This window comes from Xenopus tropicalis, chromosome 8 (genome assembly GCF_000004195.4).
Source record: "Xenopus tropicalis strain Nigerian chromosome 8, UCB_Xtro_10.0, whole genome shotgun sequence".
Taxonomy (NCBI): domain Eukaryota; kingdom Metazoa; phylum Chordata; class Amphibia; order Anura; family Pipidae; genus Xenopus; species Xenopus tropicalis.
In genome coordinates this window covers 93,193,511-93,206,072 of record NC_030684.2, presented here as the reverse complement: position 1 = coordinate 93,206,072, position 12,562 = coordinate 93,193,511, and the positions used below count along the sequence as shown (strand labels likewise).

The following is a 12,562-nucleotide window of genomic DNA, read 5'->3' as shown; positions in this document are numbered from 1 at the left end:
CAGGAAATGGGCTACAGGTGCCGCATTCCCCAGGTCAGGCCACTTTTGAACCAGAAACAGCGGCAGAAGCGTCTGACCTGGGCTACAGAGAAGCAGCACTGGACTGTTGCTCAGTGGTCCAAATTACTTTTTTCGGATGAAAGCAAATTTTGCATGTCATTCGGAAATCAAGGTGCCAGAGTCTGGAGGAAGACTGGGAAGAGGGAAATGCCAAAATGCCTGAAGTCCAGTGTCAAGTACCCACAGTCAGTGATGGTCTGGGGTGCCATGTCAGCTGCTGGTGTTGGTCCACTGTGTTTTATCAAGGGCAGGGTCAATGCAGCTAGCTATCAGGAGATTTTGGAGCACTTCATGCTTCCATCTGCTGAAAAGCTTTATGGAGATGAAGATTTCATTTTTCAGCACGACCTGGCACCTGCTCACAGTGCCAAAACCACTGGTAAATGGTTTACTGACCATGGTATTACTGTGCTCAATTGGCCTGCCAACTCTCCTGACCTGAACCCCATAGAGAATCTGTGGGATATTGTGAAGAGAAAGTTGAGAGACACAAGACCCAACACTCTGGATGAGTTTAAGGCCGCTATTGAAGCATCCTGGGCCTCCATAACACCTGAGCAGTGCCACAGGCTGATTGCCTCCATGCCACGCCGCATTGAAGCAGTCATTTCTGCAAAAGGATTCCCGACCAAGTATTGAGTGCATAACTGAACATAATTATTTGAAGGTTGATTTTTTTTGTATTAAAAACACTTTTCTTTTATTGGTCGGATGAAATATGCTAATTTTTTGAGATAGGAATTTTGGGTTTTCATGAGCTGTATGCCACAATCATCAATATTAAAACAATAAAAGGCTTGAACTACTTCAGTTGTGTGTAATGAATCTAAAATATATGAAAGTCTAATGTTTATCAGTACATTACAGAAAATAATGAACTTTATCACAATATGCTTATTTTTTGAGAAGGACCTGTATGCTTAATAAATGAGCCCTCATGTGATGAAATGTTTGTAATATCTTATTTGCATGAATTGTGCTTTCATGTGGGTTTGTATCTGCCATATGTGCTACTTACCGTTACTTACTGTACTGACACTTATTATTGACAGCAGCTAATAATTTAACTGTTAATAGGAGCACCTGTGGCAAAAAGGTTGGCTACTACTAGTAGTATCTGCATTTCAGAATGTGTTCCAATGACCCCTTCATTCTCTCTAATGATCACTTAACCTAATTTTTCAGGCCACTGCATTCTGGCTTCAGAACTTGCTCTTTATCTTTAGTAACTCTCCTCAAATTCCCCTGGTATAACAGTGTTCTGCCCTGTGCACAACATGTCATATATCCTCAATGTATGAGGGGGGTGCTGCCTTCTATTATTCCTATGTTTCAATAGAATGACCACCAAATACATTTGGGATACCATTAAAACAATGTCCTATTGTTGCAGGGATTTGGAGATTGATTGTGCTCACACAGCAAGATACAGAATCAATTTATCAGTCTCTAAGACAAGGCATTTTGCTGCAGCTCTGGCCTAATTTAAGGTTGGCATTTTAAATAAATCTGGTGGTCCTCTGAAAGTTGGCACAGTTATAAATCCATGTTTGCTGCCAAATGAACCTGCTAAAAAGCAGCTCCCTGATCAGGAAGCACAATGAAGGTGAAAAGGGACTTCCATGGAGAAATATTAGAGGGATGAATGAGACTTGCCATTAGTCACAAGCACTGTCAGCACAAAAGAGACAGCCTATCCTCAGAGTGTAGTTAAGGATTAGGGTAAGGTGACAGAAATGTGTCCGCTCTATAGAACTAACGTTTGGAGGGTGAATGAAGAAAGTGAGTGAGGCGTGCACATATTTTAATTTGTTTTTATAAGTTCCAGACTCAATCTCTTTAGAATAATTTTCCCTCTGGCCAGATATTTGTAAAAAACTTATGATTGTGTTGCATATCCCACAGGAATCTGCAATGTAATATACATGCCAATAAGAGTGATTTTTTTTTTCACTGAGGATTTCAGCTGAATCTGACAGCCCTGCTTCCAATTTGCATGTGCCTCTCAGCACCAATTCCCCAGTGAGACTCTGACAGCTCTAAGCAGCAATGACAGAAGAGATACAGGAGCTCTCCACAAACTTACTGTCAACTCAAGCATCAGCAATGTCATTAATAAAATTTCTCTTTTTATGCTGCCAAGCACAACCATAGCCTGGGAGCTTCCCAGGGCAAATGTGATCTTAAGGGGGCAGCAACCATAACGTCCAATTTCCATTCTTGAAAATTGTTGCATTGGGCAGGCAATACATACTGATGCAACTTTAAGTTTTTAGAAATACTGCCAGGCTCAGACTGGGCTTGTGGGGCACCGGAAAAAAAAAACCCAGTGGGCCCCACCAACCCAGGATTGATCCCTGCCTTAAACCGCTGGTGCTCCCTCCACCCCCCATCAACACAGCCACATGAAGAAAGGTAGATGGCGCAGGGTGTAGCTTCATCTTCTTTGTTTTGACACAGAGCAGGTAGCGACCAGGGTGGGGTGCCCATGTCAGGAGGCAGTCCTGTTGGGCCTTAGACACTCCAGTCCCACACTGAATACTACAGTATTGCAGCTATGTTTATAGCACTGAATCCAAACTGTGCAGCTGACTCCCCTAGAGGGGCTCAGTGTCTTGGCTAGGGTTAATGCAGTCTAAAGGTCACATTTGGATAGAATGCTTTTTTTTCTGTCCTATACTAGAATAATTGATAGTTGACCTTAACAAGGATTTAAAACACATTCTCCATGTATCAAGTCACATAGCAGGAATGTACCTGCAACAATTCATACAGGGTATCACAGCCTTGCAGGCAGCTAAGGGCCGTGACACACAGGGAGATTAGTCGCTCCATGACAAATCTACATTGTCGTGGGCAACTAATCTTCCCACAATGCCATCCCACCAGCTAGAATGTAAATCGCCAGTGGGATGGCATATGCAGCGCCGCGGTCACCTTGAGAGGAGACTTCGGCACCGCACATGCCACCCCACCAGCGATTTACATTCTAGCCAGTGGGATGGCATTGCAGGGAGATTAGTCGCCCATGGCAAAGATTTGTTGCAGCGTGACAAGCCACTCCAAAAAGCATTAATAGCATCTGCAATAACATCACTGCTCCAACAATGAAGAACCTCCTACAACGCCTCAAACTTCAGTTTTAGGGGGTGTTTCAGTTTCTCTAACGGGGTGGCCTCTGGTGCTGCCATCTCTATCAAAAATCTGCCTGTGGTCACAATTTTGTAACACCCCACTGATCTCATTATGCTCCTGTAGCCAGTTGTAACATAACCTATGATCTTTGTTTGAATGGCCATGGCGGACAAACTGTGGCACACTATAGTAGCGCTGTTTCGAACAACTATTTACCTTCATTTATCGCAAGCAGGCTTGTTTACTAAGATTGGGAATAAATATCACGAGTGACATTGTACATAAAAACCAATCAATCAGCAATTAGTTTTGAAGAGTCACCTACAAGTTAGAAATCAGAAGAAAAGATATGATTGGTTGCTACAGGCAACATCACCAAGAATATCTGTCTCCAATCTTAAAAGGACAAGGAAAGGCTTGGGGTGCCTAAAAAAGTTACTTTAATCGCTTACCTTTTACCCAGGGCTGGTGTATGGAGAAAACAGCACCAGCCCGGGGTACCTGTAGAGAGCGCTTACTTCTTCCTGCTTCGTTTTGCCAGGACACCAAAACTGGCACATGCCCAGGAGAGTGAAAAGCAGACTTCTGTTAAAGTTCGGCTTTTTCACTCTACTGCGCACGTGAAGCAGGAAGCGCTGCAGCTACCCCAGGCTGGTGCTGTTCTCTCAGAACAGGGGCACCAGCCCGGGGTAAATGGTAGGCAATTTAAGTCACTTGGGGGTGCCTAACATTTTGGCACTTCCAAGTGACTTTCCTTCTCCTTTAAAAACTTTGGGGTGTGTTTACCAAGTAAAAATGTAAGAAAAGGCAATTTTAGTATCCTCCTTTAACATTAGCTCAATGAATAGGGCTTGTAACTAAAATAACTCTAGATTTTATTTTTTTGTGTGAATAAAACAAAACTAGGGGGTGGCTTACAGGTATTTATCCACTTTGCAAGGACTAGACCAGTGTTTTTCAACCTTTTTTGGGCAAAGGCACACTTGTTTCATGAAAAAAATCACGAGGCACACCATTAGAAAATGTTAAAAAATTTAACTCTGTGCCCAGCAGCAGTGCCCCCCTAGTACATTGGTGCCAAGAGCAGTGCCCCCCTAGTACATTGGTGCCCAGTAGCAGTGCCCCCCTAGTACATTGGTGCCAAGAGCAGTGCCCCCCTAGTACATTGGTGCCAAGAGCAGTGCCTCCCTAGTACATTGGTGTCCAGCAGCAGTGCCCCCCTAGTACATTGGTGATCAGCAGCAGTGCCCCCCTAGTACATTGGTGCCAAGAGCCAGCCCCCCTAGCACATTGGTGCCAAGAGCCAGCCCCCCTAGCACATTGGTGCCCAGCAGCAGTGCCCCCATAAGTCAGTGTGCCCCGTGGCCCCCCCCTAATACATTGGTGCCCAGCAGCATTTTACTTCTGCTCTTCGGCGGCTTCAGCAGCATCTTCGTATCCCTCAGGCGCGCCACCTCTGCACTTCTGCCTACACGCGACCGCACACAGGCCCTTTTATAACGTTGCGCCCCGTGCGTACTGACGTCACCCGTAGACACGGGGCGCAACCAATGACAGGGCCCGGATTTTATTAAAGGGGGCCCGAGCTACTAAGAAAAACTGTAGCATCGCCGGGCCCCCTTTGAAAGTAAAAATTGCGGCCCTGCCTACGGCACACCAGTCAACATCTCGCGGCGGAACAGCGGTTGAAAAACGCTGGACTAGACAGATTAGCTTAACAAAACCTATTGATTTTTCGGTTATTAAAACCATAGGTAATAAATAATGCTCAACACAAGCTCTTATTTATTGCACTTGTGTACTAGAGAGAACACTACCCTTTAACTGCTGGAGTAAGCCACCCCTATGAATTTATAAAGTAAAGGCAACTCTTCTAGTGGTTGATCAGTTTATCTTATAGATATATTTCCTGTACATGTAAATAAGAATAGAGAAACTTTTCTCAAAGACTCACTGAAAGTGTCAGTATGTCACACAGGAATGCTGCCCACTTCCATAAACAGTACCGGGGTCAGAGTTGTACTCCTGTATATGCTATCAGTGTTTAAGGTCATTTTATTGCTGTGACCATGCTCATACTCAGAAGGAAAAAAAAAATATAAAGAACAACTTTTGGAGACTGCACCAATTTTATTTACAAAACAGAAGTATATTGTGAATCCATCTGCTTGGTGCTGAGTTAATGGGCATGGTCCTTATTCACCAAGTGTCTCAACCACCGCCAATCACATCTGCTCAGGTGTTTAGTCAAGCTGGAAAAACACAAATGTATAATGTGAATATTTGCAATCAACAGTTTTATAAAAAGGACATATTGGCAACCCACTGTTCATTGCCACTCACCAATATCTATAGTTTACAAACTAAAGACATTATTTAAATTGATTATATTCTAATCAAAAGGAACTCTAGGAACAAGACAATATTGCAAGTATAGGTTCTGGTTAGAAGGCCAACTGAGCAAAGCAGCCCCAAAATAAATGCAAGCATACCCATTGTTAAATTCTGAGAGTAGAGGTAAGCAACAGCAGGATAAAATATGGTCAGAAAAACTTTAAAGGAAAAGTAACACTAAATTTTAAGGTACAAAAATCTATTCTACCCTCCTCTAATAATTGCCCTATCCTTCTTTATTAGAAAATACATTGTAAAAATTTGCATCCGGTCATTTCAAATACAGCAATCTTCCCTCAGCACAATCCACTATGCGACGATCGACATCTGCCTCCTAGCCCGACTCCAATACTGGAAGTCAATTGTTTGCCTGTACAGAAGGAAGGCTAGGAGGAGATGTCGAGGAAGGCAGAGGAAAAATACTCATAACTGGCGGGGCATTTACTTTTAAGGAAATTGCTGGTGAAAACAAAATCGAGTCATCCCCTTTTGTTTGTAAAACAAAAATAAGATACCACAATTCCCTGTCAGCTCCCTATAGCTGCCTGCCTACCACATAGCAATTGTCTGACACCCTAGAGTTCAAAATGCCCTCTCCTGCACAGCTTGGGAAAGCATTCAGCATTTTGCTGTTGCTAGAAATGTTTAGGGGGAAATGTTATTAGTAAAAGCAGTATAAAAAGGCAACCTTTAATTCTGTTTTTAGACCTGTATAATGCAATAAGTGAAGTTCTTCCTGAGACTATGTGCAAGAGCATAATTTATCTTCACAACATTTCACTGCACTAATCAGTGTTGAATCGGCTATATCAAAAAATAGAAAACAAACAAACAATGCTACACAGTACAGAAACTATAATTTGTATACTGCTCTTCCAAAAACATCTTTGTAAATAATATTGTAAATTAATAGCTGCAAATACAAAATGTAATACACAAAACACATTAGTAACCATGCTGTGTCAAAAACAAGTATTTACCATTGCATTATGTGCCTCTGAAAACTGATTTTAATAATTTCCCAAAAACCTTGCTAGCACTAGCAATTTCACTCCCTTTGGATTGCATCCCAGACTGTTTCATAAGTAGCTCTCCATACATTGCAAAGCAAGATGCCAGCCAACCTCCCATTCTGTCAGTGGGAATGCAGCTAAGAACTACACACCTGACAAGGAAGGATCAGTAGTTTAAATTTCTGTGTGTAAAGTTAAAGTTTGCTAATGACTACCTACACTGTACTGTGCTTTACACAATACAAGTCACTATATATCTCAATTTCGTAATGATAAATAGTAAGAACAATTACATTTTTCTATTGTATCAGATGTGTTACAAAAAGCCAGAATTGCGTGGTAATGCACAGGTGGCAGAAAGCAATGCCTTGCAACAGCAGGGACAACTACCCATATTATCGATATGTACAGAGATAAAAATGATTTGCCATTAAAAGGTATTACTCTATACTGAACATGAAGAATGTGGAAAAATGTAGACTAGTGGGTGCATTTAACAGTTTTAAACAAGAACCCAAAAACAAAGACTTACCTTGATAAATCCAATATCCTTGGCATACTGTCTGAAGCACTGACGGCACATATTAAGTCCGTATTTACGGATCAGTCCATGTCTGTTAGAACATACACGGCTAAAAAGAGAAAAGAAAAATTATTTTTTTACCCCTCTTATTACTCTATAGCCTGTCACAAGCTGGAATTGTGTCAGAAACCTGGCCTGGTTACAACAAGAGACAAACAGAAGATATTACCCACCAATTGCAGGACCATGCAATTCTGGCAACCGTAACAGTGAAGTGTGGGCCTAATACATTAGACTGTGTTAGAAGCAAATACATTGCTACCTTCAAACTGCAGTTGTACTTCAATGTAACAAACTGCCCATTAACACATTCAAGTACTGTGAATTTCTGAATGGCAGACACCATTTTGCTACTTTAAGTCTCTGGCACAAATACCATTTGATCTGCTTTAGTGCAAGCAGACACCAGCAAATGTCTGCCAAAGAGAATTTCCTATTTGTGAAGGGGTGACATGCAATTAAAGACACCCTTAGGGCCACTGTTCCTAAAGCACCAGTTCCATAACCTATACACTTTACATATAAACATCCAACAGGGTCTTGGCTCACAATCAGAAACAAAGGCTACATATCATGGGGTATGGGGCCAGGCCTAAAGCAGTTTGCTTCTGCAGGCCACTCAAAAAGAACAGTATCACCAAAAAATGTAACAGTATAAAGGAAACATTATGTTCTATTGCCTTGCACTGGTAAAGGTTGTGCTTCAAATCCCTACTATAGCTCATATAAACAAAGCTGCTGTGTAGCCATGGAGGCAGCCATTCAAATCGAGTTGAAAAGGCACAGGTTACAAAGCAGAAAATAAATTAGATGTGTAGATTCTCATTGTATTCTACGGAGTATGTTTTCTGCTATGTAACCTGTGCCTTTTCTTTACTCCAGTTTGAATGGCCGCCCTCATGGCTACACAGCAGCTTACATATATAAAATCAGACTTTCTGAAGCAAATATGAAATTTCTACCAACGCAGGGCAACAGTACATTTGTCACTTTAAAACCTTTTCATTTTTAGTTACTGTTCCTTTAAGCACAGTACTTGTGATTCAGCCCACTAAGCATGAGATGGCTGTGATCAGCATGACAAAGCGACTGCACACAAACCTGACAAGCGCACAATTCCGAAATAAATCGCCTTATTAAAATAAGTACAAACGGGTCTGTCAATGAGCCCCCCTCCCCCAGCGCTTGCTTTCCCGCACCAGGCCTCATAACGCCCAGACTGGAAGCTGTAGTTTTTAGCTAAAGTGCCAGACATCTTGTACAACAGTCTCACACCCCTATACACTTCCCTACACGCTACGGGCCCGGCGCTCAGCGCATATAACCTAGGCCGCCCAGCCGCCATTCCCACCCACAAGCGCCATGATCCTCCTCACGAGGCCCGAGCCACATGCCGGGCGCACGCCTCCTGCCTTCGGGGTTTTTTCCCGACACAGCGCGGGAGGGAGTTTAGGAGACATTCCCGAACAACCCTGACACCCACCAGGAGCGGGATCCCTGTCCGAATTTTCTCGGATGGCTCCAGTACAATTGCTGGTGACCCATCTTGTTCGACTCTCTACAAGCGAAAAGGAAGAGGAGGAGCCATGCAAGCGCTATTCAGCACCAGGAAGCCGATCCCAGAGTGCATTGCGCGAATGAGTTTTCTCTTTGTGTGCGATTGCGCAGACTGACCATTCTAGAACTTCAAGTCTCGTATACTAGTGATGTTATGCTTTATTGTCATCACTTAAGATTAACAGAAGCCTATTACGGTGAAATATAAAGGGCTCTTAGCACAATGAATCTTGTACAACTAGTACCCCCCCCCCCCCAATGTTGCTTTGCCACACTGACTTACGTAATATATATATTAAGTAATATATATATATATATTTTGGATTTTGGAAGCCTCCCATAGGACTCAATGGCACTCTGCAGCTCCAACCCAGCCCAAGGAAAGTCTCCCATAGGGCTCAATGGCACTCTGCAGCTCCAACCTGGCCCAAGGAAAGTCTCCCATAGGGCTCAATGGCACTCTGCAGCTTCAACCTGGCCCAAGGAAAGTCTCCCATAGGGCTCAATGGCACTCTGCAGCTCCAACCTGGCCCAAGGAAAGTCTCCCATAGGGCTCAATGGCACTCTGCAGCTCCAACCTGACCCAAGGAAAGTCTCCCATAGGGCTCAATGGCACTCTGCAGCTCCAACCTGGCCCAAGGAAAGTCTCCCATAGGGCTCAATGGCACTCTGCAGCTCCAACCTGGCCCAAGGAAAGCCTCCCATAGGGCTCAATGGCACTCTGCAGCTCCAACCTGGCCCAAGGAAAGTCTGATGCTTGATAAAGGGGTCACATTGCCCCAAAACGTTGCACCTCTGCAATAAAACTTTTAAAAGGGTTTTACCCTTGTTTGTAGTCCTGAGTGCCATTTGCCTTTTTTTGTTGCTACAGTGTATTTGGAGGGTGCCGATCCCTCTAGCAGTGTGCACCGGACAAAATAATTTTTTGGAGTGTTATGGTGTGCGGATAAGGTCTCTGTGGTCCAAGGAAAGTCTCCCATAGGGCTCAATGGCACTCTGTAGCTCCAACCTGGCCCAAGGAAAGTCTCCCATAGGACTCAATGGCACTCTGTAGCTCCAACCTGGCCCAAGGAAAGTCTCCCATAGGGCTCAATGGCACTCTGCAGCTCCAACCTGGCCCAAGGAAAATCTCCCATAGGGCTCAATGGCACTCTGCAGCTCCAACCTGGCCCAAGGAAAGTCTCCCATAGGGCTCAATGGCACTCTGCAGCTCCAACCTGGCCCAAGGAAAGTCACAATACCGAAGCTTGAATGAATCCAAAACTTTCGTACTTAGCGCAACAATATGATTTTGTCACAAAGTACAAAGAAGTCATGCAAATGTACGAAAAAGTTGCAGAAAATCAAAAGTTGTAATGATTTTTTTGTTTTCGGACCAGTCGTACTTTGATGAATGTGCCCCACAGACTCTGTAAGTCACTGTGGCAAAGCAACATTTGGGGGGGGGGGGGGGGGGGATTTATATATATATATATATATATATATATATATATATATATATATATATATACACTGCTCAAAAAAATAAAGGGAACACAAAAATAAGACATCCTAGATCTGAATGAATGAAATAGTCTTATTAAATGCTTCGTTCTTTACATAGTTGAATGTGCTGACAACAAAATCACACAAAAATTATCAATGGAAATCAAATTTATAAACCCATGGAGGTCTGGATTTGGAGTCACACTCAAGATGAAAGTGGAAAAAAACACTACAGGCTGATCCAACTTGATATAATGTCCTTAAAACAAGTCAAAATGAGGCTCAGTAGTGTGTGTGTCCATGTGCCTGTATGACCTCCCTACAATGCCTGGGCATGCTCCCACACAAATGGCTCAGGTAGTGCAGCTCATCCAGGATGGCACATCAATGTGAGCTGTGGCAAGAAGGTTTGCTGTGTCTGTCAGTGTAGTGTCCAGAGCATGGAGGCGCTACCAGGAGACAGGCCAGTACATCAGGAGACGTCAGGAGACGTGGGGGAGGCCATAGGAGAGCAACAACCCAGCAATAGGACCGCTATCTCCGCCTTTGTGCAAGGAGGAACAGGAGGAGCACTGCCAAAGCCCTGCAAAATGACCCCCAGTGGGCCACAAATGTGCATGTGTCTGCTCAAACAGTCAGAAACAGACTCCATGAGGGTGAAATGAGGGCCCGACGTGCACAGGTGGGGGTTGTGCTTACAGCCCAACAACGTGGAGGACGTTTGGCATTTGCCACTGGCGCCCTGTGTTCTTCACAGATGAAAGCAGGTTCACACTGAGCACATGTGACAGACTTGACCGAGTCTGGAGACGCCGTGGAGAACCTTCTGCTGCCTGCAACATCCTCCAGCATGACCGGTTTGGCAATGGGTCAGTAATGGTGTGGGGTGGCATTTCTTTGGGGGCTGCACAGCCCTCCATGTGCTCCTCAGACCCCTTGTGAGACCATATGCTGGTGCGGTTGGCCCTGGGTTCCTCCTAATGCAAGACAATGCTAGACCTCATGTGGCTGGAGTGTGTCAGCAGTTCCTGCAAGACGAAGGCTATGATGCTATGGACTGGCCCGCCCGTTCCCCAGACCTGAATCCAATTGAGCATATCTGGGACATCATGTCTCGCTCCATCCACCAACGCCACATTGCACCACAGACTGTCCAGGAGTTGGTGGATGCTTTAGTCCAGGTCTGGGAGGAGATCCCTCAGGAGACCATCCACCACCTCATCAGGAGCATGCCCAGGCATTGTAGGGAGGTCATACAGGCACGTGGAGGCCACACACACTACTGAGCCTCATTTTGACTTGTTTTAAGGACATTACATCAAAGTTGGATCGGCCTGTAGTGTTTTTTTCCACTTTAATTTTGAGTGTGACTCCAAATCCAGACCTCCATGGGTTGATAAATTTGATTTCCATTTACATTTTTTGTGTGATGTTGTTGTCAGCACATTCAGCTATGTAAACGAAGTATTTAATAAGAATATTTCATTCATTCAGATCTAGGATGTCTTATTTTTGTGTTCCCTTTATTTTTTGAGCAGTGTATATATATATATATATATATATATATATAAATCCCCTCCCCCCCAAATGTTGCTTTGCCACACTGACTGTGGGGCACATTCATCAAAGTACGACTGGTCTGAATACAAAAAAATCGTATTTTTTTAAAGGTTACAACTTTTGAGTTTCTGCAACTTTTTCGTGCATTTGCACGACTTCTTCGTACTTTGTGACAAAATCGTATTGTTGCGCTAAGTACAAAAGTTTCAGATTCATTCAAGCTTCAGACTTTCCTTGTGTCAGGTTGGAGCTGCAGAGTGCCATTGAGTCCTATGGGAGGCTTCCAAAATCATGCACTGAAGGTTCAAAGTCAGAATGGTTTTCCTGCATTTTACAATTGTCCAGATGCGAAAAAATTTTACTTTTCGGCCATTATACGTTCAGATACGATTTTTTTGTATTTTCAAATACAAATTTTTCGTACTTTAAAAAAGCACGATACAAGAAAATTGTATTTGATTCGATTTTTTTGTATTGTGCTTTTTAAACGGATGAAAATCTGCCCCTGTGAGTCATACTAGTTCTACAAGATTCATTGTCCTTTTAGTTAATGCCCTGCCTGTCAAGTATGTAAGGAGACAGCTGAAATTAATCTGTTTTTTTTTTGTGTTTTTTAAATATATCACAACATTGTCTTTGCGTGAGCTTTAAAAATTTGCCATGAGTACTTTCTAATGTTTTTACATTACCCATCAGTTCTCCCTAGTTACTTTATAAAGAGTTTTTATGTTGAAATAGTCCATTAGTGTTTGAGATTCTAACCACCAGGTTGCAA

General features: G+C 43.3%; 1 protein-coding gene across 1 annotated transcript; it reads right to left on the bottom strand.

The window, feature by feature from the left end:
* Window positions 1-5,227: 5,227 nt before the first annotated feature.
* On the bottom strand, window positions 5,228-8,736 carry rps29 (ribosomal protein S29). The gene is given in 3 exon segments (NM_001016766.2): window positions 5,228-5,447; window positions 7,135-7,234; window positions 8,669-8,736. Coding segments are annotated over 3 exon segments (171 nt in total). The 5' UTR covers window positions 8,731-8,736; the 3' UTR covers window positions 5,228-5,438.
* Window positions 8,737-12,562: the final 3,826 nt, after the last annotated feature.